The sequence below is a fragment of the Rhinoraja longicauda genome, chromosome 20, assembly GCF_053455715.1.
Source record: "Rhinoraja longicauda isolate Sanriku21f chromosome 20, sRhiLon1.1, whole genome shotgun sequence".
NCBI lineage: Eukaryota > Metazoa > Chordata > Chondrichthyes > Rajiformes > Arhynchobatidae > Rhinoraja > Rhinoraja longicauda.
This window is the reverse complement of record NC_135972.1, coordinates 4091540-4114294: the sequence shown is the minus strand read 5'-3', so window position 1 is coordinate 4114294 and position 22755 is coordinate 4091540. Positions and strand designations below refer to the sequence as shown.

Sequence of the window (22755 nt, the reverse complement as noted above, 5' to 3'; positions counted from 1 at the left end):
TTATTGTGTTACCTTTTGAGTATTGTGTTTTCCGGCCCAATATGCTGCTGCTGCAAGTAAGAATTTCATCGTTCCTTTTCAGAACTTTTGACATTTAAACACTCTTAACTTCTTGTTAGACAGTGAGTCTATGTGTAGTTACACATGAAGATCCAGGGGTAGGAGAGATAAGTAGACTGAGCTGCAGGTTTCCTGCAGAAGCCAATGTGAACTAATCTTTAAACGTTTTGGTCTTTAGCAGCACATGCAATAAATTGCATTTTAATAAATCGTTTAAAATTTGCGGTTGTATGAAATGTGAGCATTAACTTTCCAGTGCACAGTAATTGAGTGACTCCTCCGCTTTTAATCTCATTCTGTTGCCTATAAAATAGATTTTTTAAGCTAAACGTGTATCCTCTAGTAATAAACACCTCTGCTACCATAATCCTACCATCCACTTTACTTGGCCTCTCATTCTTTTGTACCTTAAATCAGGTCCATTTCCCCCCAGCCCCTCAACTCCTCTGTTCCAAGAAAAACAAACACGTCCCATCTAGTCTAACGGGAGAGCCTGGGACCAGAGGGCACAGCCTCAGAATAAAAGGACGAACCTTCAAAATGAGATGAGGATGAATTTCTTTAGGCAGAGGGTGGTGAATCTGTGGAATTCATTGCCACAGAGGGCTGTGGAGGCCGTAATTTGTCGTTTTTAAGGCAGAGATTGATAGGTTCTTGATTAGGAAGGGCGTCAAAGGTTGCGGGTAGAAGGCAGGAGAATGGGGTTGAGAGGGAAAATAGGGCGGCACGGTAGCGCAGCGGTAGAGTTGCTGCTTTACAGCGAATGCAGCGCCGGAGACTCAGGTTCGATCCTGACTACGGGTGCTGCACTGTAAGGAGTTTGTACGTTCTCCCCGTGACCTGCGTGGGTTTTCTCCGAGATCTTCGGTTTCCTCCCACACTCCAAAGACGTACAGGTATGTAGGTTAATTGGCTGGGTAAATGTAAAAATAAAATAAAAAATTGTCCCTAGTGGGTGTAGGATAGTGTTAATGTACGGGGATCGCTGGGCGGCACGGACTTGGTGGGCCGAAAAGGCCTGTTTCCGGCTGTATATATATGATGATATGATATGATATGATAGATCAGCCATGATTGAATGGCAGAGTGGACTTAATGGGCTGAATTGCCCAATTCTGTTCCTGTGACTCATGGTCTTATAGCCTCTCCTCATAACTGAAACTTTGCATCCTATGCAATATCCTGGTGAATCTCATTTACATCTTCAATGCAGTCAGGTAATTCCTGAAATATGGCACTCAGAACTGTACACGGTGTCTAATAGTGGCCTGACCAGTTTTACAAAGCTGTATCTTCACCTGCTCATGCATTCTGTCCTCCACTTAATGCAGGCATGAATCTCGTATAGGTCTCAGCCTTATTAAAGCTGCCAAAGTACATCATCTTGCACTGATTAAGATTAAATCCCATCAGCCATTGCTCTGCCTATCGTACCAACTGATCAGTATTAACTCGTAGTTTAAGATTATACTTCTGGCTATCAACAGCACCAATTTTTGTGCTGTTACAAGAGGCAGGAGTCAAGAGAATGTAATTATTACAGGTAAAAAATAACATAACATTGCAACAGCTTAACAGGCCTGTAAACACAACACACATGGATAAATAAAATATCCCTACAAAGTTCAATAAATTAATGACTGTAATACTGGTGTAAATAAAAGGTCTGACGTACAACTGAAGACACAGTCCATAGCAGTGCATAGTTGCCGAGCCAAGCCGTGATGCAACCAGTCAGTGTGCTCTCTACAGTACATCTGTAGACGTTCTGTAGTTACTAATCATACCTCCTACATTTATATCTATTGTATGTCCTCGGGTATATTTTGCACTGTTTAAATCATTTCAAATATTCGTTCAAAATGTGTGTTTTGCTATCTGTGAAAATCCTTCCGTATGATTTGATGCTGAATCAACTAGATTTTATCACCACCGCTGGGTGCCTGCTGAACACTACCCATCAGCATTGAAAACAGGGGCGATCGGTTGCCGGGGAACTGACTCTGGCTTATCGTAGGTTGGCATCACCCAGCAGGGGCTAATTGCAAACTTCAGGTTTCACTTTACTGTTGAAAAATCCTCCTCATTAATGTGGGCAAAACTACCAACCATCATCAATCTGAAGAAGGGTCTCAACCCAGAACGTCACCCATTCCTTCTCTCCAGAGATGCTGCCTGTCCCGCTGAGTTACTCAATCATTTTGTATCGATCATCAGTCTGAAGAAGGGCCCTGACCCGTAACATTGTCTGTCCATTCCCCATCCCACAGGTTGCCTGACCCACTGAGTTCCTCCAGCACACTGTGTTTTTACCAACCACATTTGCACTTTACAAAAATCATACATTTGATGGCTGTTGTTTATTCTTTGGTGATTTTATTAATGTAAAGATTTTAATTCTTCTTTGTTTTCTGTCATCATGGAGGGATCTGGACCACTTGTGGGCAAATCCCTTGTGTTAAATCTTTAATCCCTTGCCACCTCAATTATACTCTGACTAAATTTTGCAGAAATCAACTTGGCTGAAAGTGCTCCTCTAAGTAAAATAAATGAATTGTGCTCTCTTCCCTCTTTTTAAAGCTGGGTGCTAAGAAGGCCGGTTTAGGAGCACAGAAGGTGACTAGTCACAGCTTCAATGAAATAGATAAACGGGCTCAGGCTGCAGATCGAATGAAAGAACAAGAAGATTTGAATACCAGGAAGAAGCTGGAGATAGAAGATTCAGTGTATGTAAAGTTTGCATGGTCAATGTCTATCTTAACATGAATTGCTCAACAACATGTTCAATATTTGTGACATCAAAATCAGCTAACCTTAATAATCTTCTAGGACAATAGGTAATTTGCAACTTATTTCAGACTGTGCACTCTGAAAATGGTGGGGTAAACTTATCCTGCATCTTTCATGAAGTTATCAACGCCTTGCTTGGACAAAGAATGACCTGTCACAGTGCGTGATACCAGTTGCTGAGGTTTACTGAGAGAGATGGGATGTGAGATTTCATTGGGTTGAGACATAATGTTGAGGACTCTTATGGGCTGGCTACCTGACTACACACAATGCTGACCCTACTGGTGATCTCTCAAGCTGGTGAAAGAGAACAAAATCAGGAAAGCTTTAGTTTATAGTTTGAAGATACAGTGAGGAAACAGGCCCTTTGGCGCACCAAGTCCTTGCTGCCCAGCGACCCCCATGCACTAGCACCATCCTACACACTGGGGACAAATTACAATCTCCACCAAGGCCAATTAACCTACAATCCTGTACATCTTTAGAGTGTCAGCAGAAACCAGAGCACCCGGAGAAAACCCACACGGTCACAGGTGGGAATACAAATTCCGTACAGACAGCACCAATTATTCTAGGTTAATTTAATTAACTGGCTATTAAACTCTAACTCCATTGATGAGATTCAAGCAACTGTGTGGATCATGGGTTCAAACTTTGGGACTACTTGCCTAGTATATAGAATCCATTATATCAATGTTGCCATTTGCACACGCTATGTACTAAATTAGCGTTAATTTTCTCACTCTAAAACTCTGCACATTGGTGAGTTTTGTTTTGTGTAATTAATTAGACTTTTAGCTGTTCAGTTGATTCATTACTATAAGGGCAAGGAAATAAGTAAGGAAATCTTTGTTACAGAGTTTCGTCCCTTCGTCTTGCGTATCAAGACCTGGAAATACAAAGAAAGAAGGAAGAGGAGAAGATTAAGAGAATGGAAGGCAAGAAGAAGGAGCAGGCCGAGCGGCTGGGCATGGGGCTCAGTGGCAGAGCGTAAGGACGCTGTAATAAGATGTGACGTTGCATATATGGGTAGAGAGAGGCGGCAAAGTGGAAGGAATATTAACCATAATTGAAAAGTAAAAACTTGATTGCGTGGAAAATGCAGAGTTGGGCAGCAGCAGAAATGATACGGTGATCGCACTCGGTCACTTGCAGCTGTCTACATCGTAAGGCTGCAAGAATGGGTTAAGGAAGACTTGAGATCGGACTTTACCCACTTACAGCCATTCCCTTTGCTCCAGCCATCATTCTATCACCCACATCCTCTGCTACTTGGACTAGGTTTCTTGCTCTTTTTCTCTTCTGATATAGGGCCTTCAACCTGAAACATCAACATCTCTTTCTGTAGATGCTGCCTGATCTGTCAAGTCTTCCTACCTTTTTTGATGTTATAATAATAATAATAATAATAATGCATTTTATTTATATAGCGCTTTTCATATACTCAAAGACGCTTTACAGAGATTTAGAGAACATAGGGAAATGAATAAATAGATAAATAAGTAAATAAGTAAACGAACAGAGAAAGGAGACAGAGACAGTGAGGTGACCTTCAGTGGTTGAAGGCAGTACTGAACAGGTGAGACTTCAGCGATGTTTTGAATGTGGTGAGTGTGGAGGAGTCTCTAACGGTTATATCACGTCTCCAGCATCTGCAGCTTTTTTTACCTTCATTAATAACTTTTGTGTCTGGGATTTCATTTTTTAATTTTATTTTATTGTAACATGTATCGGGGTATGGTGAAAAGGTTTTCGTTGAAAGACTACACAAGATGCAATTGAACCATCCACAGTGTACAGATACAGGATAAAGGGAATGACATTTAGTGCAAGATGAAGGCCGATTAAAGATAGTCCGAGGGTCTTCAATGAGGTAGATAGTAGCTCTCTAGTTGTTGGTAGGACCTGATAAAGCCCATCAGTTCTTTATGCTAGGTTGGAATTGAAGTTGAAATGAAATCAGAGGGATATGGTAGCAGGTGGGACGAGTGGAGATGGTGCATGTTGTTCGGCATGAGCAAGTTGGGCTGAAGGGCCTGTTTGCTTGCTGTATGATTCAATGACTAACCAAGTAGAGTTTTGTGTCCTACTGATGTCTCCATTTCATGTGCTTGTATTTCTCGCAGTGGAGTGTCCCATTCTGTACTGTCAGATATGCAGACTATAGAACAAGAAACACCAACTATTGCAAAATCATCCAGAAGAAAATATGACGACGATGAAGAACCAGCATTTACTACTTCTCGTTCCAGGTCAGTGAGTTTCATATTTTATTTCAAATTTCTTTATGATGGGAGGAACTTGGAGAAAAGTAGTAATTTGAGAGAATGGGCTAATTTGGAACAGTCAGCATGGGCTTTATGTGGGGCAGGTCATGTCTTGCATATTTGATTGAGTTTCTTGAGGTGGCAAAGGTGATTGATGAGGGTAGGGCAATGGATATTGCCTACATTGACCATCGTAAGCCATTTGAAAAGGGGTCTCATTGACGGCTGATCTAGGAGATTAAGATGCATGGAATCCACAGTGACAATGAATTTGGGTTCAGGACTGACTTGCCCTTCAGACAAGACAGAGTCTAGGGGAGGAAAGATGTTATTCTTGTTGGAGGTTGTATTTTTCCGTCTTTATTATGCTGACTATTTTGCAGACCAGTTAAATATGTTGCCGGATTGCTACATTGGTGATGCCATTGTGCCGCACAATGGCAGAGTTGATATGCCGTGCTATATCTTGTTTCTTCTACTGCACTCTAGATATTTTGATGATCCACTGGATATGGGAGGGTCATTTTCAAAATGGGACGACAGCAGCGATTCATTTTGGAAGACAGAGAGCAGCAGCAGAGAGAAGGAGACATTTACTTCAAAAATGTCATTAAATGATGGGTATTATTTTTAATATAACATTTCTTTGCCGTGATGCTACATTATTGAACGAAACACATGGTTTAAACAATTGAGAATAACAGAACATTTTATTTTTAAATTCCATTCTAGTTAAATACCAACATCTATTTTCCTTTTGCTCTAAATCTACAATATTTCAACTTTAAATGGGTGAATGTTTAAAATGCTTACACACATGCTCACGTGACTTAGCTTTATAAATCTCTGTTAATTTTTGTATTATTACTCATTTCTACTCCTCTGTTCCCAGACCCGCACGTCGTAAACCAGACTTGGATTATGGAGTAGTCTCTGAGGAAGCGCAGAGGAAATTTGGCAACGTCAAAGCAATATCTTCGGATATGTATTTTGGGAAACAGGAACCGGCAGATGTGAGTGTTCACTATTTTCTGCATCTGTGTGACGAGTCTATTAAAGATTCCTTTGCAGAAGGATTGGTGTCTGAGAAATGAACATTTTCAAGCTGAACAAATGGCTGTAAAAATAGACTTCATCAGTACAGCACAAGTTCTATCCACTAACTCGTTTGTCAGTAGTGAAATCAATATTTGAGGTCGCTGCCACCTGCCTGGAGTATTTATCAGACGGGCAGTGCGCTCGTGTTGACTGGTGGGTTTTGAAGCAGAAAAGCAATTTTAGCAGCCAGAATGGAAATAACTAGTGACGCTGGCTGGACGCTGGAACATTTATAAAATACACTGCCCAGCAAATATTTCACATGGAATATCTTGATTAGTACAGGTGTCAGAGGTTATGGGGAGAAGGTAGGAGAATGGGGTTAGGAGGGAGAGATAGATCAGCCATGATTGAATGGCGAAGTAGACTTGATGGGCCGAATGGCCTAATTCTACTCCTATCACTTATGACCTTATGATCTCAGGTCACGAATGCTAGATAATTAACATCTCATTTGCATTTAAAATATATATATTTTCATCGCTCAGTTTTTTTCAATGGGTGAAGCCATTTCCTTGTGATCTCAGATGTGATCTCAGCAGTATTACTCCAGCTAGATGTGATCTCAGCAGTATTACTCCAGCTTTTTGTGTCTATCTTCAGTTTAAACCAGCATCTGCAGTTCCTTCTTACACAATGTATAGAGGGAATTGATCAAACAAAATAGCTACGCTACAACAGTTGGGTGTTCAGCAACACAGGCTGAACTTTAGATCGGACAAATCCTGTTGTACATTTAAAAAAGCCTTTTCCTTTGGTGTCTCTGAACAAGAATTTATTTTGAAGAAGCAGGAATTTAATTTAGTTTAGTTTCGTTTTTTAATTTAGAGATACAGCGCGGAAACAGGCCCTTCGGCCCACCGAGTCGCCACCGACCAGCAATCCCCGCACATTTAATACTATTCTATACACACAAGGGACAATTTACACTTATTCTAAGCCACTTAACCCACAAACCAGTATGTCTTTGGAGTGTGAGTAGAAACCAAAAATCTCAGAGAAAACCCACGTGGTCACGGTGAGAATGTACAAACTTGGTGCAGACAGCACCTGTAGTCAGGATTGAACCCTTGTCTCCAGCGATGTAAGGCAGCAACTCTATCGCTGCGCCTAAAATTGCTTTAATACGTTACATTTTTTTAATTCATATTATCTTCAAAATGATCAGTCGCTTCCTAACTCAGCGTTAAGACCACAACTTGCGTGCATTCTTCGATCTTAGCTAGATTTAACTGCTTATTATCCCAGAAGCAACCCCTATTTTTAGTTCAAAACACAAAGTGCTGGAGAAATTCAGTAGGTCTGGAGGGAAATGGACAGATGACGTTTGGGGTCAGGACCCTTTTTCAGACCATTTCCCTCCATAGATGCTGCCTGGCCCGCTGGGCTCCTCCAGCACTTTGTGTGTTTTCCTCATGACTCCAGCGTCTGCGGTTCCTTGTGTCCCCGCTGTTAATCACTGGTTTGCTTTGGCTGCAGTATGAAAGCAAAACACGCCTGGACCGGTTTGCAGGAAGCTCATCCATCAGCTCGTCTGATCTGTTTGAGAGTGAAAAAAATCAAACATCAGGTAAGATACAGCAGCGTTTGAAGCCTGGAGATAATTAATGACCTCCTCAGAAATAACCGAGGCACCGTTTGGTTATGACTGTTTTTTCTCTGATCTCCAGAATGTGTTTTCAGTTAATGCACCTCGCCTCTTTTTTTTTTCTTGAGAATGATTAGTTTCACTTTAATTTTTGTTTTGTACACCAGTGGTTAGAAGTTCCAGAATGCTGAGGAATGGTTTTTCCAGCTCTTAAACCAGGGATCGTGATGTGCTGGCTCCCTGTAGCCCTGGTTCCTACTTTCCTCCATCAAGCCCCTGAAATTCTGCAGCTTCTCCCAACTTTGGAGTCGTCTGAAAGCTGAAGGAATATCACGTCATTTACATGACAGTCCTATGATAAAAATATTACATGTACTTTCAGCTACTCTTTCACCTGACAGTTCTGTTGTGTTCAAGTTAAGATTACATTGTTGAATTTATTCTGTTATACACCCAAGTAACACCTAAATCTGTTGTTTGCCACGAGCAAAGTTCACGAGTAATATGAACGTGAAATATGTGGGTACAGTGTTCATTGTCACATGGCCAATCATCCTCATTTAGCCATTAATTTATCTTCGTTCTCATATGTTTATCACGAGATGTAAACCATCATGACATTTCCTGCAAACCAATACACAGAGTGCTGGAGTAAAACTTAGTGGGTCAGGCAGCAACTCTGGAGAGGATGCAAAGTACTGGAGTAACTCAGTGCAGCATCTCTGGAAAACATGGACAGGTGACGATTTGGGTTGGGCCCTTTCTTCAGCCTGAAGAAGGGTCCCGACCCAAAACGTCACCCATCCATGTTCTTCACAAAATGCTGCCTGATCCACTGAGTTAGCCCGTCACTTTGTGGGGTTTTTTTGTTAACCAGCATCTGCACTTCCTTGTTCATGTGGAATTTGTTGTAATTGACCCATTCCCATAGTTGTCACTATATTTAAGTAAACATCGCCACATAATCACACCTGCCAACGAGATGACCTCCTCAATTACTGTACTGCAATATAAAACGTTGCAAGTAATCTCTGTGAGTGTATGGCATTCGCATGTTTAGTGATGAAACAATGCATTGCACACTGCACTGGTGCACCATGCATCAAGTATCAATTACCATCACACTGAGAAGAGTCTATTACAGACTCCCCAGCCATTATACATTACTATCCCTCTGTCCTTTGCAAACAGCATTTCATCCATTTTTCTGTGAGTAACATTGCATGAGATTTGCTTGTCTACCTGGCGCATGTTCTTTGCTCCATAACCTTGCCCATTCTTCTTGCACTGAGAAGGTTTCGTGATTGGTTAAGTTAAAGCCTCAAATGGTGATTAACCAGTGACGTGTCTGGTTGTTTAAATGCCAGTGAACCAGAAGCATTCAGTTCACTCAGTAGATGGACTCGACAGAATAAAATTGATTAGATTTTACCTTTTATTTTTGAAAGCTGGCAGCTCAAAGACTTGCTCATTAATTAGTTTGAGCTACTCTATTGAGCCTTAGTTGAACATATAACAGTAAGGCTAACATTTATGTCCGATGATCCCCACAAAATAATGTGCAATCTTTAATGTGCTTCTGGTGGTACAGGATTAATAATGTCTTCAGCAGGTATTGAGAATCATGTCCTAATTCCAAATCAGGTTTTCAAGCCCTTGACCATGGAGTGCATGTTGATACTTTTGATTCACATTTGATGATTAACCACAGAATATTGATTGTGCTCATCACTGGAGCTTTTTTATTTCATTTTATCTGGACTTGATATTAGACTGTCCTCTGGTGTTTGCGATCCATTAGCATGTACAGCAGTCAAAGACTTCCCATACCACATCCAGGTTTTTTTGGTATTTGCCAATGAGGATACAATCAGCTCTGATCCCTAAGTAAAATCATGAGGGGAAGAGATGGGTGAGTGGTCGGGGTCTTTTACCCTGAGTAAGGAAATCAAGAACTAGAGGACATGGGTTTAAGGTAGGAGTAGAAAGATTTAATGGGAACCTGAGGGGCAACTTTTTCACACAGAGGGTGGTGGGTATATGGAACGAGCTGCCAGAGGAGGTAGTTGAGGCAGGAACAATAACAACATTTAAAGGACACTTGGACAGGTACATGGATAGGAAAGGTTTAGAGGGATATGGGCCAAAACGCAGGCAGGTTTGAGTCATAGAGTCATACTAAGTACAGTACTGAATACTAAGGTGACATTAGCCTTTTAGATAATTCATTAAAATGCCACATCTGCACCTTCAGTTAACTATGAAATCCAGGGTCATGCATGTAGTTTGCTGCCTATGGAAGCTTCTTGTGTGTACGTACCTTCATGTGTTATCACTGTGATATCGGCAGTTCCTCATTGCCTCTAAAGCACTTTGGGGTGCTGACGCTGTGAAAGGCACTATATACAAGTTCCAATTACTTGATTCATTAAACTATAAAATATTGTAAATGTAATGGTTTTGCAAAAAATGTGTCCTGTCATTCACCTTGGATTTAGAGACAAATTGGCACATTTATTTAGTGACTGACTAGACAAGAGTCAAGAGAGAGATTTAGCACTGAGGGCTAATGGAACCAAGGGATATGGGGGAAAAGCCGGAACATGGTATTGATTTTGGATGATCTGCCATGATCATATTAATTGGCGGTGCTGGCTCGAAGGGCCGAATGGCCTACTCCTGCACCTATTTTCTATGTAGAAACTGTAAAGATGCACTGTGTTCATGCACAGAGATTGCTTAAAACTGGTCGGTGTCTAGATACAAATAGTAATTAGAAAGCTTAATAAAATTAGCCATAAACAGAAGAGGCCTGTGTTATGAAGAGAAAGCATGTTGTGCGTGGAGTATAGCAGTCACCTCTGGGCACTGGATTGCAGATGATACTAAGTTGGGGGGTAGTGTGAATTGTGAGGAAGATGCAATAAGGCTGCAGGGTGACTTGGACAGGTTGTGTGAGTGGGCGGATACATGGCAGATGCAGTTTAATGTAGATAAGTGTGAGGTTATTCACTTTGGAAGTAAGAATAGAAAGGCAGATTATTATCTGAATGGTGTCAAGTTAGGAGGAGGGGGAGTTCAACGAGATCTGGGTGTCCTAGTGCATCAGTCAATGAAAGGAAGCATGCAGGTTCAGCAGGCAGTGAAGAAAGCCAATGGAATGTTGGCCTTCGTAACAAGAGGAGTTGAGTATAGGAGCAAAGAGGTCCTTCTACAGTTGTACCGGGCCCTGGTGAGACCGCACCTGGAGTACTGTGTGCAGTTTTGGTCTCCAAATTTGAGGAAGGATATTCTTGCTATGGAGGGCGTGCAGCGTAGGTTCACTAGGTTAATTCCCGGAATGGCGGGACTGTCGTATGTTGAAAGGCTGGAACGATTGGGCTTGTATACACTGGAATTTAGAAGGATGAGGGGGGATCTTATTGAAACATATAAGATAATTAGGGGATTGGACACATTAGAGGCAGATAACATGTTCCCAATGTTGGGGGAGTCCAGAACAAGGGGCCACAGTTTGAGAATAAGGGGTAGGCCATTTAGAACGGAGATGAGGAAGAACTTTTTCAGTCAGAGGGTGGTGAAGGTGTGGAATTCTCTGCCTCAGAAGGCAGTGGAGGCCAGTTCGTTGGATGCTTTCAAGAGAGAGCTGGATAGAGCTCTTAAGGATAGCGGAGTGAGGGGGTATGGGGAGAAGGCAGGAACGGGGTACTGATTGAGAGTGATCAGCCATGATCGCATTGAATGGCGGTGCTGGCTCGAAGGGCTGAATGGCCTACTCCTGCACCTATTGTCTATTGTCTATTGTCTATTGATTCAGAAATATTTTTTTTCTGTATCAATTCAGTAAAATTATATCAGGTCTTTGAAGGTTGTATTCAAAGGACAGGCTGTCTAAATAAGATCTAATTTTGGTGAGGACAGAGCAAATTGTGTAATAAAATTCAGGAGTTCATTAATAAAAATATTAAAAGATAGTTGCAGAAATATACTCTGTAACATACTAGGTAACATACTCCAGAGTTACATACTCTGGAAACACAAGATTAGAAAGTAATTTGGAATAAGGTGATAATTTATTTTCAGAATTAAAGTGGAAAAACAATAAGTGCTGCATTAAATGAAATATTCAGATCTGATCCATATTTTCTTCCCCCACTGGGAAGGGTATCATAGACATGGGTGAAAGGTGGGCGATTGGATTGAGATACACAACGGGCATGGTCTAAATAAGGAGAGGAACAGTCTCGACTGACTGAATGAATGAATGACTGTCTTTTCCTTGGAAGAAAATCCACTCATTACAGAGTAATAAAACCAAAGTCAGGGCAAATTCTGACATTTAAGTTTATATTTTCAAAATGCCTTTTAAAGAAATAAAGATTTGCTGTTTCTTTTCTGGTGGCCGAAGGTATAAATAACACAAGCACATATATCAATGGTTTGTTGATTGAACCTCCCCTTGGTGAAACAGTAGATTTAGTGCCACTTTGTATCCCATGGTATGCTTTACAAGAGGCTGAACACACATCTGATCATTCTCCTCCCACATACATCACAGGGCTTCACTGTTCTTGATACTATTCATGATTTTGCCACCCCCTCCCCTACCCGGAAGACCATTCTGCATGTTGATCCTTTGCTTGAAGAATTTCCTGATACCAAGTCTTGAATTAGCCTTTGCTGTCTCTTGGCCTGTCCCCATCTCATCCAGCTGCCACAGTTTAACTTTAAACAATTTTACGGATTTACTTTTTCTTTGTAATTTGCCATTGAGTACTTGCATGAGACCCCTTCACGGTTACCTTTTTTTCACAATTAAAAAGCTGTATTTTCTCTGGTCTAATATAATGCCACAACCCTCTGGCTTGAATGTCTTCCGGTGTCTTTTGATGTGGTTCGATAATAAAGACAACGCATTAAAATGATGTTCCTTTGTATTCTTTTTTTATTTATCAAGTTTTTCCACTTGATAACGCTCAGCTTGCAATCAATGTGAAAGTAACTAATTACACAAAGTGTGAACGCTGCCAGAATCTTACCCTTTATATCATCCCATTCACCCCTGCTGGGCTGCAACAGAATACTTAAAAATATAATTCTCTGAGCTCTTTTAAATTCTTGCATTCCCATTGAACCTTTGGGCATTTCAGCAGATGCCTCCAAATGCTCCTGCTCTCTGCCTGGTATCTGACACAAGGAGAATCCTTTCAATTTTACCTGGGGTAAAAATGAATACAATTCTAATGGGTGCAATAAAAAAAAGGACCTTTTTTTTCTGCTGTCAGTTTTATTTTCCTCAAATTCGTTTTCATAGTGATTGTATTTTACTAAGTTGTGAGTAATTTTAAGGCTGATGAAGTCTTTATTATTTGGTTTGATTTGTCATTCTCTTAAGCTAACGTGTCTCTGACCAACGTCCTACCATCAGCTCCTGATATGGCACAGTTTAAGCAAGGTGTCAGGTCTGTGGCCGGGAAACTTTCTGTGTTGGCTAATGGAGTGATGACTTCCATTCAGGTTGGTATAACTTATATAACAAATAACCTTTCGGTGCCCTCTACAGGAAAGTTACCACGACCCACGTGTATTTGCTTTTTGCTTGTATGCAAAACTGTGCATTAAACCTGCATCCTTTATACTGTGGAGCAGCAGGCATTGTTAACGAGAGGAATGAATCAGAAAGCCAGAGTCCTGATTAGCAAGTATAAGCAGCTATGATTTCACACATTACATTACTCAGCACTTCAGCCTTGAGGGGTCATGTTAAGCAGCTGAAACTATATTGCAGATCTATTGAAAGATCCACTAGAATGCTCTTAACTTTTTAAAAAATTGAATTTTATCTTCTATTAATGAAATTAACTACCTCTATCTTTATTTATGATTTCGGAATTTTGCATATGCGTTCAGTTATTTAAATAATCTAAAGTGGGAACCAATATTGCTTCGGAAATGTATTGGAAGAGAAATATTAATATTTAAGCTTTAAAATATAAAATGGCAAGAGAGATGAGTTGAGGCAGTGGTATGACACATCTCTAACCCACGGAGGTTTATTCAGCGCTGACTGGAATGTATGGTTAAACTCAATTTCACTGTGGGTGTAAAAATGTCCGTAATAAGACACGATTTTAAAATCCTGTTTTGTAAAATGGAAAACCTTTCAGTCTGAAAGCTTCTAGGATCTGTAAAATTATGATTTTTATCATATTCAGTGGAATTTTATCATATTCAATGGAATATTTAAAATAATTGTTAAATTCACCATTTATGCCCAATGCACTGTTGTTCTGTTAGACATTAGAAACATAGAAGTCTGATCAGTCTGAAGAAGGCTCTCGACCCGAAACTTTACCCATTCCTTCTCTCCAGAGATGCTGCCTGTCCCGCTGAGTTACTGCAGCATTTTGTGTCCACCATAGAAACATAGAAAATAGGTGCAGGAGTAGGCCATTCGGCCCTTTGAGCCAGCACCACCATTCAATATGGTCATGGCTGATCATCCAAAATCGTACCCGGTTCCTGCTTTCCTCCGCCCATATCCCTTGATTTCGTTAGGCCGAAGAGCTATATCTAACTTTCTCTTGAATACATCAATTGAATACATTGATGGGCTTTTGCATCTTATAGATCTTTCTTGTAAGGTTGTAATCGCCAGCAGCTTGAGTGAGATTTAAATTCAGCGTACCCTATGTTAAACCTCAGATGGTAGGTACACTGTTGACTTGTTATAAAAGTTGGCTTTAAAGATGCTTGGTATTCTTTTGTGGTGGGTACATGTGCACTGAAAACCATGCGAATAATGGTTCCATATATTCTCTTCAAAGAAAACAGAATTTCAGTAATTCACATTGCTTAGTTGAGGTGTTAGTTAAGTAAACTTGCGAAGATTCTAGCATTGTATATGCTAAATATGAACTTTGTTTATCATTGATTCATGGCTATATAGTCGGGAGTTGTTGGGAACTGCAGTGGTTCGTCAGAACCTAGTTTGCTTTAAGACCCTGTAACAAAATATACATTACATAACTAACATTACACAAACCCATAAATTCTCAACGATTTTTGCTTGAATTTGCTGCAATCAGTTCCTTTTGTGCTACTTGTATTTGGTAATAATAAGTTTACAGTAGTCCCAAAGAGCTTTCCCTTCAACAGACCATGTACTTGTCTTTTGCAGGATCGGTATGGCTCCTAACTGGACGTTAAAAATATAAAGACGTGAATATGAAACCTTTCAGAAGTGATTTACATTTGGGTGCCTGATACACCTTTTGATTATCAAAATATTTTGAAGGATTTTTCATTTAACATGGAAATGTTTTGTCACAGTCGATGCTGGTTTGACATCTGTTGATGTCGGTTCTCAGTCCTCTTCGAGTTCTCCCAGAGTCGCACTGTCTCAGGTAAAACTCTGCTTTGGAAAGAGAGGGAGTGGGGAAAAACTCACAGCTAGGCTGGGGAAATTACTTTAAAGTCATTAGAATGTGTTTTCTTTTTCTTGTTTAAACCAGGCAGGAAGGTATTTAGTATGTAGAGCTTTAGTTAGTTTGGGAAAAGGGTGCAATATTCAATTTTTAAAAAAAAAGAAAAATGCTATACAGATATATATTAAAATATGGGTAAATGCACAACGAAGAAAGTGCTCTTATAAATTGGGATTTGCTTCTTTAAAGAAACAGTGTTTGCATAACTAAAACACTGTACTGAACTCGGAAACGAGTGTGCCCTTTCTAACGTGGATTGGAACTCGTCACCTTTTGAGTGTGTTGGACGGTTACAAGGTAGGATTGCCTGTGGGTACACAGAACAGACGACATGCCAAACACCCCCTTGTTAGTCTTTAGAAATATGTATCCTGTAGGAAATTGAAAATATGAAAATTTAAACAAAACAAAGACTGCAATACACCATATTGAGAAAGACAGGCAGTTGGAATGTGACTCAGTCACTTCTGGTCACAGCCTGTGAGGTGTGCTTTTTGGAAACCAATTACTTCTACTCATGGGACCAATTAAATAAATGTAAATGGTAATATACTGTCATTGTATATTGTAGTGAATCTTTAATTTTGGATCATTATGTTTAAATTGCACACTTTTCCGGTGGCAAAAAGCTGGACTGAGATTTGTAACAACATGTATTTCTAATAATAAAAAAACCAGATGCATTTGCTTCATTTAAATGATTCAGTATTGAAACTGAATGAGGTAGGCAACCCCAAGCAATAAATGGATAATTATAATAAGATTTCAACAAGTGAATGATGTAAATGTGTTACACATTGGGACTAAAATACCAAAGTTCATCAGGTGGGGAGATGTTATTAAATGCTTGGCATTTGGTCAGCAGAACGGCAGGCTAGATAGATGCGTTACTCTGACAAAACCCGGCCTATCTTGTGCAACGAAGGGGAGGAAAATGCTTCCCCTTGTGAAGATAAATTTCTCATCTGGGGTAAATAAATATTAGCTCTAGTTTGGAACTTCTAATGCGGTGAGCAGGTGCGGAAAAGTTTCAAGAGTGATATTGTTGCCAATAAACTTTGTGTGTGTGTGTGTGAAGATTAACAGTCACCTCATAGCATTAAGGTGGAAAGCATGCTGAATCAGAACTATCAGCTGAAGAATAAAGAATTCTGTCTGTCCTTGCTTTCTCGTCTAGATCTGCTTCTTTCACACGTTTCTAGAGTTAAACAGGCAGCAACGTCTGATGGATCCAAGTGATGCGGGTGGATGTAAGGAGGGTCGGGGTTAGATGCAAATGGGAATATTTGACATTTAAAGTGATGATGAGAGTTAGTACTGGGAATCCACCCTGTCTTGTAGCAGTGTCTCTTTCTGGTCACAACTAGTGAAGCCTGCATCTTAACACTAGCTTTATACTTTGTGCATTGCAATCACTGTAGAAAGGGGACTGACCACACATAACCATTAGTCTGAAGAAGGGTCTCGACCTGAAATGCCACCCATTCCTTCTCTCCAGAGATGCTGCTTGTCCCGTTGAATTACTCCAGCATTTTGTGTCTCTTTGGTTTAAAACAGCATCTGCAGTTCCTTCCTGCACATAGCCTTGTTCTGTTCAGATATGACGCAGGATAATGGGCAGGCTGCTGCTAATAACATGATTGCAGAAAAGAAGTTTGAAGGGAATCAAATCAAATTGCAGATGTATCGTGAATTCAATTACCTAACAACTGATTTCTACATTATCCTGATTCTCAATTCAGTGCAGAGGTATCTCTATTAAATCATTGCTCTTGGCAGCAACTGTGCTCGTCATCGCCCTCAAGTGGGAAGAACTGGTAAACAATTTATTTGTAATTCAGTTTTATCAAAAGTGAAGAGATGACAATGGGAAGAATTGATCTTTACATATGATGACGCGTTTTAACAAAATGCTCAGGGAATTCTGCGCCCTCAGGGACGCCTATTTCCACCATTCATTAGATATTTCATTTCTGGGGAAACTTCAGGAGTAGAATTAGGCCATTTGACCCATCAAGTATAGAATTTGGGAGGTCATGTTGCAGTTGTATCAGATGTTGGTGAGACTGCATTTAGAATGTGTTCAGTTCTGGGCACCATGTTATAGGAAAGATATTGTTAAGCTTGAAAGGGTTCAGAGAAGATTTATGAGCATGTTGCCAGGACTAGAGGGTGTGTGCTATAAGGAGAGGCTGGGTCTTTATTCCTTATAGCGCAGGAGGATGAGGGATGATCTTATAGAGGTGTACAAAATCATGAGAGGAATAGATTGGGTAGATGCACAGAGTCTTGCCCAGAGTAGGGGACTCAAGGACAAGAGGACATAGGTTCATGTTGAAGGGGTAACTTTTTCACACAAAGGGTAGTGGGTGTATGGAACAAGCTGCCAGATGATGATGTTGATGCTGGGACTATCCCAACATTTAAGAAACAGGCAGGTACATGGATAGGACATGTTTGGAGGGATATGGACCAAGTACAGGCAGGTGGTACTAGTGTAGCTGGGACATGTTGGTCAGTGTGGGCAAGTTGGGCTGAAGGGCTTGTTTCCACACTATCACTCTTTGTCTCTAAGTCTACTCTGCTATTCAATCATGGCTGATCTATCTTGCCCTCTCAACCCCATTCTACCTCCCCATAACCCCTGACACCTGTACTCATCAAGAATCTATCAATCTCTGCCTTAAAAACATCCATTGACTTGGCCTCCACAGCCATCTGGAGCCATGGATTTTTGCATTGGTTGTGTGACACGACCAGAGTCCATCATTGGAGCTGGTTGAATTCCTGCTTCTCATTACCCAACAGCAAAATGTTCAACCTTCATCGGGACTGCAGCAGTTCAAGGTCATTCATTTACCACCTTAAGGGTAGGTGGGGCAGCACCTCCTGAGCCTATGATCATTGCCACCCAGGGCAGCAATCAGGTACAAGCACCAACTGACACGGAAATAGGTCACCGTTTCTTTGCCGAGGCTGGGTCTAAATCCTGGAACTCCTGCCCCAACAGCACCGTGGAATCTGGAATTCTCTGCCATAGAAGGCAGTGGGGGCCAATTCACTGGATGTTTTCAAGAGAGTTAAATTTAGCTCTTAGGGCTAAAGGAATCAAGGGATATGGGGAAAAAAGCAGGAACGGGGTACTGATTTTAGAGGATCAGCCATGATCCTATTGAATGGCGGTGCTGGCCCGAATGGCATACTCTTGCACCTATTTTTCTATACACTTCCTTATCTATGTACCTCCCACTCCCCTGACATCAGTCTGAAGAAGAGTCTCAACCCTTCTCTCCAGAGATGCTGCCTGTCCAGCTGAGTTATTCCAGCATTTTGAGTCTATATGCATGATTAAGGGAATAACATGAATAATGTTTAGTGCAAGGTAAAGTCTGATCAAAGCTACTCTGAGGGTCTCCAATGAGGTAGATAGTAGTTCAGCACTGCTCTCTGGTTGTGGTAGGATGGTTCAGTTGCCTGATAACAGCTGGGAAGAAACTCCTTGAATCTGGAGGTGTGCGTTTTCACACTTCTGTATCTTTTGCCTGATGGGAGAGAGGAGAAGAGGGAGTGGCCAGGGTGCGACTGGTCCTTGATTATGCTGCTGGCCTTGCCGAGGCAGCGTGAGGTGTAGATGGAGTCAATGGAAGGGCAGTTGGTTTGTGCGATGATCTGGGCTGCGCCCACAATTCTCAGCAATTTCTTGCGGTCTTGAGTGGAGCTGTTCCCAAACCAAGCTGTGATGCAACCTGATAAAAGTTAGTATTGGTGGTGATTATCCAACGAAGTGAAGATTCAGCAATCTGAGTCACTGCAGCACGACAAGTGAGTGCAAAGAGCAAAGTCTGTGATCAAACCTCTTCATTCAGCAGTGCTGGATAGTTGATCACAATATCATGTTTGTAAATAGTCTTTAACGTCTGGACTGTGGATTATTTTCATTGTGGCTCGTAAACCTGTAATACCAGCATATTGTTTAGATGTGGTGGGGTGAATAGTTTCATTGTCCATTAACCTGGGATCTGGGTGCGACCAAAAGAGGCACAAAAGCTGCCGTTGGAGAGGAGCATCATGATACGTTCTAAGCAGATGGACACAATGGGAATGCTGTTGCCAGCAGAGGTGCCTCTGCGACTGAGACTCCCCACCTCACACTAACCCCTCTTCTTGTGTCACTTCCACATCCCATCCTTTACAATTGCTTTGTTGGTCGATGATGTGATCTGTGATGCAGGGAACACCGAAGGCCATGTTACACATTGAAATATTTGCTTGACAGTTCTACTAGATGAGAAAACATTTCTTCACACAGAGTGGTGAGTCTGTGGAATTCTCTGCCACAGAAGGTAGTTGAGGCCAGTTCATTGGCTATATTTAAGAGGGAGTTAGATGTGGCCCTTTTTGCTAAAGGGATCAGGGGGTATGGAGAGAAGGCAGGTACAGGCTACTGAGCTGAATGATCAGCCATGATCATATTGAATGGCGGTGCAGGCTCGAAGGGCTGAATGGCCTACTCCTGCACCTATTTTCTATGTTTCTACTTCTGTGTTCAGTCAAATTTCTGGTCATCGTGATTAGTACGGTGTCAAGGGTTATGGAGGCAAGGCAGGAGAATGTGGTTGAGAGGGAAAGATCAATCACTCCTGTGCTGTAGTGTTCAATGTTATTGAAACGAGAATGATGTGGTTGGGATGGCCATTTTGATGTGCTGTGGCAGTAATATTCTCTCATAACCTTGCCATCTGGCAAATCCCTGCATTTATTTACAACCTCATTGGAATTGTTTTCCTTTTTTTCTTTAATGGTACAGAAGAGATTAAAATGAACTCCCAGTTCAATATGAATGAAATATACAACAATTTATTGCACATGTGATGATGTTTGATTGAAAGAAATGATACAGGTTGTTAGAATGGAGTTTCCTTGTGGATTTCAGTGTTGACTTCCATCTCCTCCTGGTCGGAAGGTCCTGGTTTTGGGCAGAAGGGGAGATACCTCCTCCAGGATCCTGTACAACACCTGGTGCCGATGCCGAAGGGGAGATTGTAGCAGTCGCTCTGGGTCTTCACATTGCCCCCCTCGTCTGTGACCGCTTGCTTCCAGGTGGCAATGCCCCGTTCCTTCTCTGTACCTGGAGAACAGAAGGTCATAACCGGCTCACCGTCGCGGCATGCGTGTGCTGACCAATGACAGTGTGCTGACCAATGACAGTGCTGACCAATCACAGTGTGCTGACCAATCACAGTGTGCTGACCAATGAGTGCTGACCAATGACAGTGTGCTGACCAATGAGTGTGCTGACCAATGACAGTGTGCTGACCAATGACAGTGGGGAACTCTCATCCGCTCCGTGCTCGCACGAGTTGCAGTGATCGCATTGTGTATTGGGAAACAAGTGCAGTGACGTACTAGTTTAGTTTAGAGGTACAGCGCGGAAACAGGCCCTTCGGCCCACCGAGTTCGCACCGACCGGCGATCACCCCGCACACTAGCACTATCCCACACACACTAGGGACAATTTACAATTTTTACCGAAACCAATTAATCTACAAACCTGTACGTCTGTGGAGTGCGGGAGGAAACTGGGGCACCTGGAGAAAACCCACGCGGTCACAGAGAGAACGTACAAACTCCGTACAGACAGCACCTGCAGTCAGGATCGAACCCGGGTCCCTGGCGCTGTGAGGCAGCAGCTCTACCGCTGTGCCACGGTGGTTTTCAAGGCTGCGACGTGGATCTACCGCTGTGCCACGGGGGTTTTCAAGGCTGCGACGTGGATCTTCTGCGTGTTGTGGAGGACCAGGAGCTCACCATCGCTTCCCATGTTGCCACCAGCAATGGCCATGCCCTCACCCCTGTCCCCACCCACCCCCACACAGTGCCACAGGCTGTCTGTGCCAGCTGGGAGTTGGTGCAGAGATGTTGGTGACTGTTGGCGAGATGCAGATGGCAAAGAGAAGGTGAAGCAAGAGCGGGAGGGAGATGAATGGAAAAGCGTGACGTGGATCGGGGAGACCAGCAGCCGGCAATCAGAGCACGGGTGCAGCTCTAGTTGGCAGAGTAAAGGATAACTTTCATATCCTGCAAGGCTGCCAGGACAACAGGCCTTCATTGTCAGGTCAAGAACGCTGCACTAACAACTGGGACTTGAAGATTGCTATTGAGGGCGTGCAGCGTAGGTTTACTAGGTTGATTCCCGGAATGGCGGGACTGTCATATGTTGCAAGACTGGAGCGGCTAGGCTTGTATACACTGAAATTTAGAAGGATGAGAGGGGATCTTATCGAAACGTATAAGATTATTAAGGGGTTGGACACGTTAGAGGAAGGAAACATGTTCCCAATGGTGGGGGGAGTCCAGAACCAGGGGCCACAGTTTAAGAATAAGGGGTAGGCCATTTAGAACGGAGATGAGGAAAAACTTTTTCAGTCAGAGAGTTGTAAATCTGTGGAATTCACTGCCTCAGAAGGCAGTGGAGGCCAATTCTCTGAATGCATTCAAGAGAGAGCAGATAGAGCTCTTAAGGATAGCAGAGTCAGGGGGTATGGGGAGAAGGCAGGAATGGGGTACTGATTGAGAATGATCAGTTATTATCACATTGAATGGTGGTGCTGGCACGAAGGGCCGAATGGTCTACCCCTGCACCTATTATCTATTGTCTATGGCTCCAAACTGGTGATTCTGTATACTGGCTCAGTGTGCTACTGCTGCACATTTCTGTATCTGAGATGCTTATCTAATATGCATCTAAGTGCTGATGTACAGTGATACTTGTACCATATACAAAAATGAATTTCACTGTGCCTCGGTACATGTGACAAAATAACGTAAGGTACCATAACAGACCAAGGTACAGAGTGCAGAATATAGTTCTCAGCATTGTGGCATAACAGTTCCATAGGCAAGATAGACCCAAAATGCTGGAGTAACAGAGCGTCAGGCAGCATCTCTGGAGAGAAGGAATGGGTGAGGTTTTGGGTTGAGACCCTTCTTCCATGGGCAAACTCTAATGTCTGCAATGGTGTAGAGGTGAATGAGACAGTACCCTAGATGGAGTGAATGAGCCGCAGGGACTGAGCTTTGCTTGGCAATGGTCAGGTGAGGACGTGTGTGTGTCCATGTCCCATTGTTGGACAAGACCACTGCCTCTCTCATGGGGCCGATGGAACTCGACATCAGGCAGAGTGACGTGGCTGCCTTTGTGCCCCAACCCATGTCAATCGCACCCCTTCTCCCCAATTTCACCTCTGCTTTACCACAACATCATTCCTTCAAACACAACAATGGCCCAGAGCTTACCTGGGATGGTGTTATCCAGAAAAAAGCCCAGAAATCCTCCCACAAACATACTGGTGGTTAGAAGTACACGGATTACTTGATCCAGTGGAAGTACTCCTGAGAAGCAGAACGTTTTGTTTTAATGTTTTGTGCACAGATTCCAGTCTTCATGGATTCCTGGCTGAACTAA

The 22755-nt window shown here is 42.2% G+C and overlaps 2 protein-coding genes across 5 annotated transcripts in view; one reads left to right on the top strand and one right to left on the bottom strand.

The window, feature by feature from the left end:
• LOC144603506 (ADP-ribosylation factor GTPase-activating protein 3-like) overlaps positions 1-16449 on the top strand; it is a 33147-nt gene extending 16698 nt beyond the window's left edge. For 2 of the 4 annotated variants that reach the window (XM_078416779.1, XM_078416778.1), the window contains 8 exons: positions 2641-2786; positions 3709-3840; positions 4977-5102; positions 5607-5738; positions 6010-6130; positions 7695-7785; positions 13199-13320; positions 14984-16449. In XM_078416779.1, the coding sequence (XP_078272905.1) occupies positions 2641-2786; positions 3709-3840; positions 4977-5102; positions 5607-5738; positions 6010-6130; positions 7695-7785; positions 13199-13320; positions 14984-15001 (888 nt within the window). In that variant the 3' untranslated portion in view covers positions 15002-16449. Of the gene's footprint in view, positions 1-2640; positions 2787-3708; positions 3841-4976; positions 5103-5606; positions 5739-6009; positions 6131-7694; positions 7786-7970; positions 10801-13198; positions 13321-14983 lie in introns of those variants that run through there. The other 2 variants (XM_078416777.1, XM_078416780.1) reach the window with 2 other exon arrangements.
• Positions 16450-20194: 3745 nt separating this feature from the next.
• slc23a4 (solute carrier family 23 member 4) overlaps positions 20195-22755 on the bottom strand; it is a 32209-nt gene continuing 29648 nt past the window's right edge. Inside the window, exons 11-12 of the mRNA XM_078416477.1 lie at positions 22587-22682; positions 20195-20418 (exon numbers count right to left, since the gene is read on the bottom strand). Of these exons, the coding sequence (XP_078272603.1) occupies positions 20195-20418; positions 22587-22682 (320 nt within the window). The remainder of the gene's footprint in view (positions 20419-22586; positions 22683-22755) is intronic.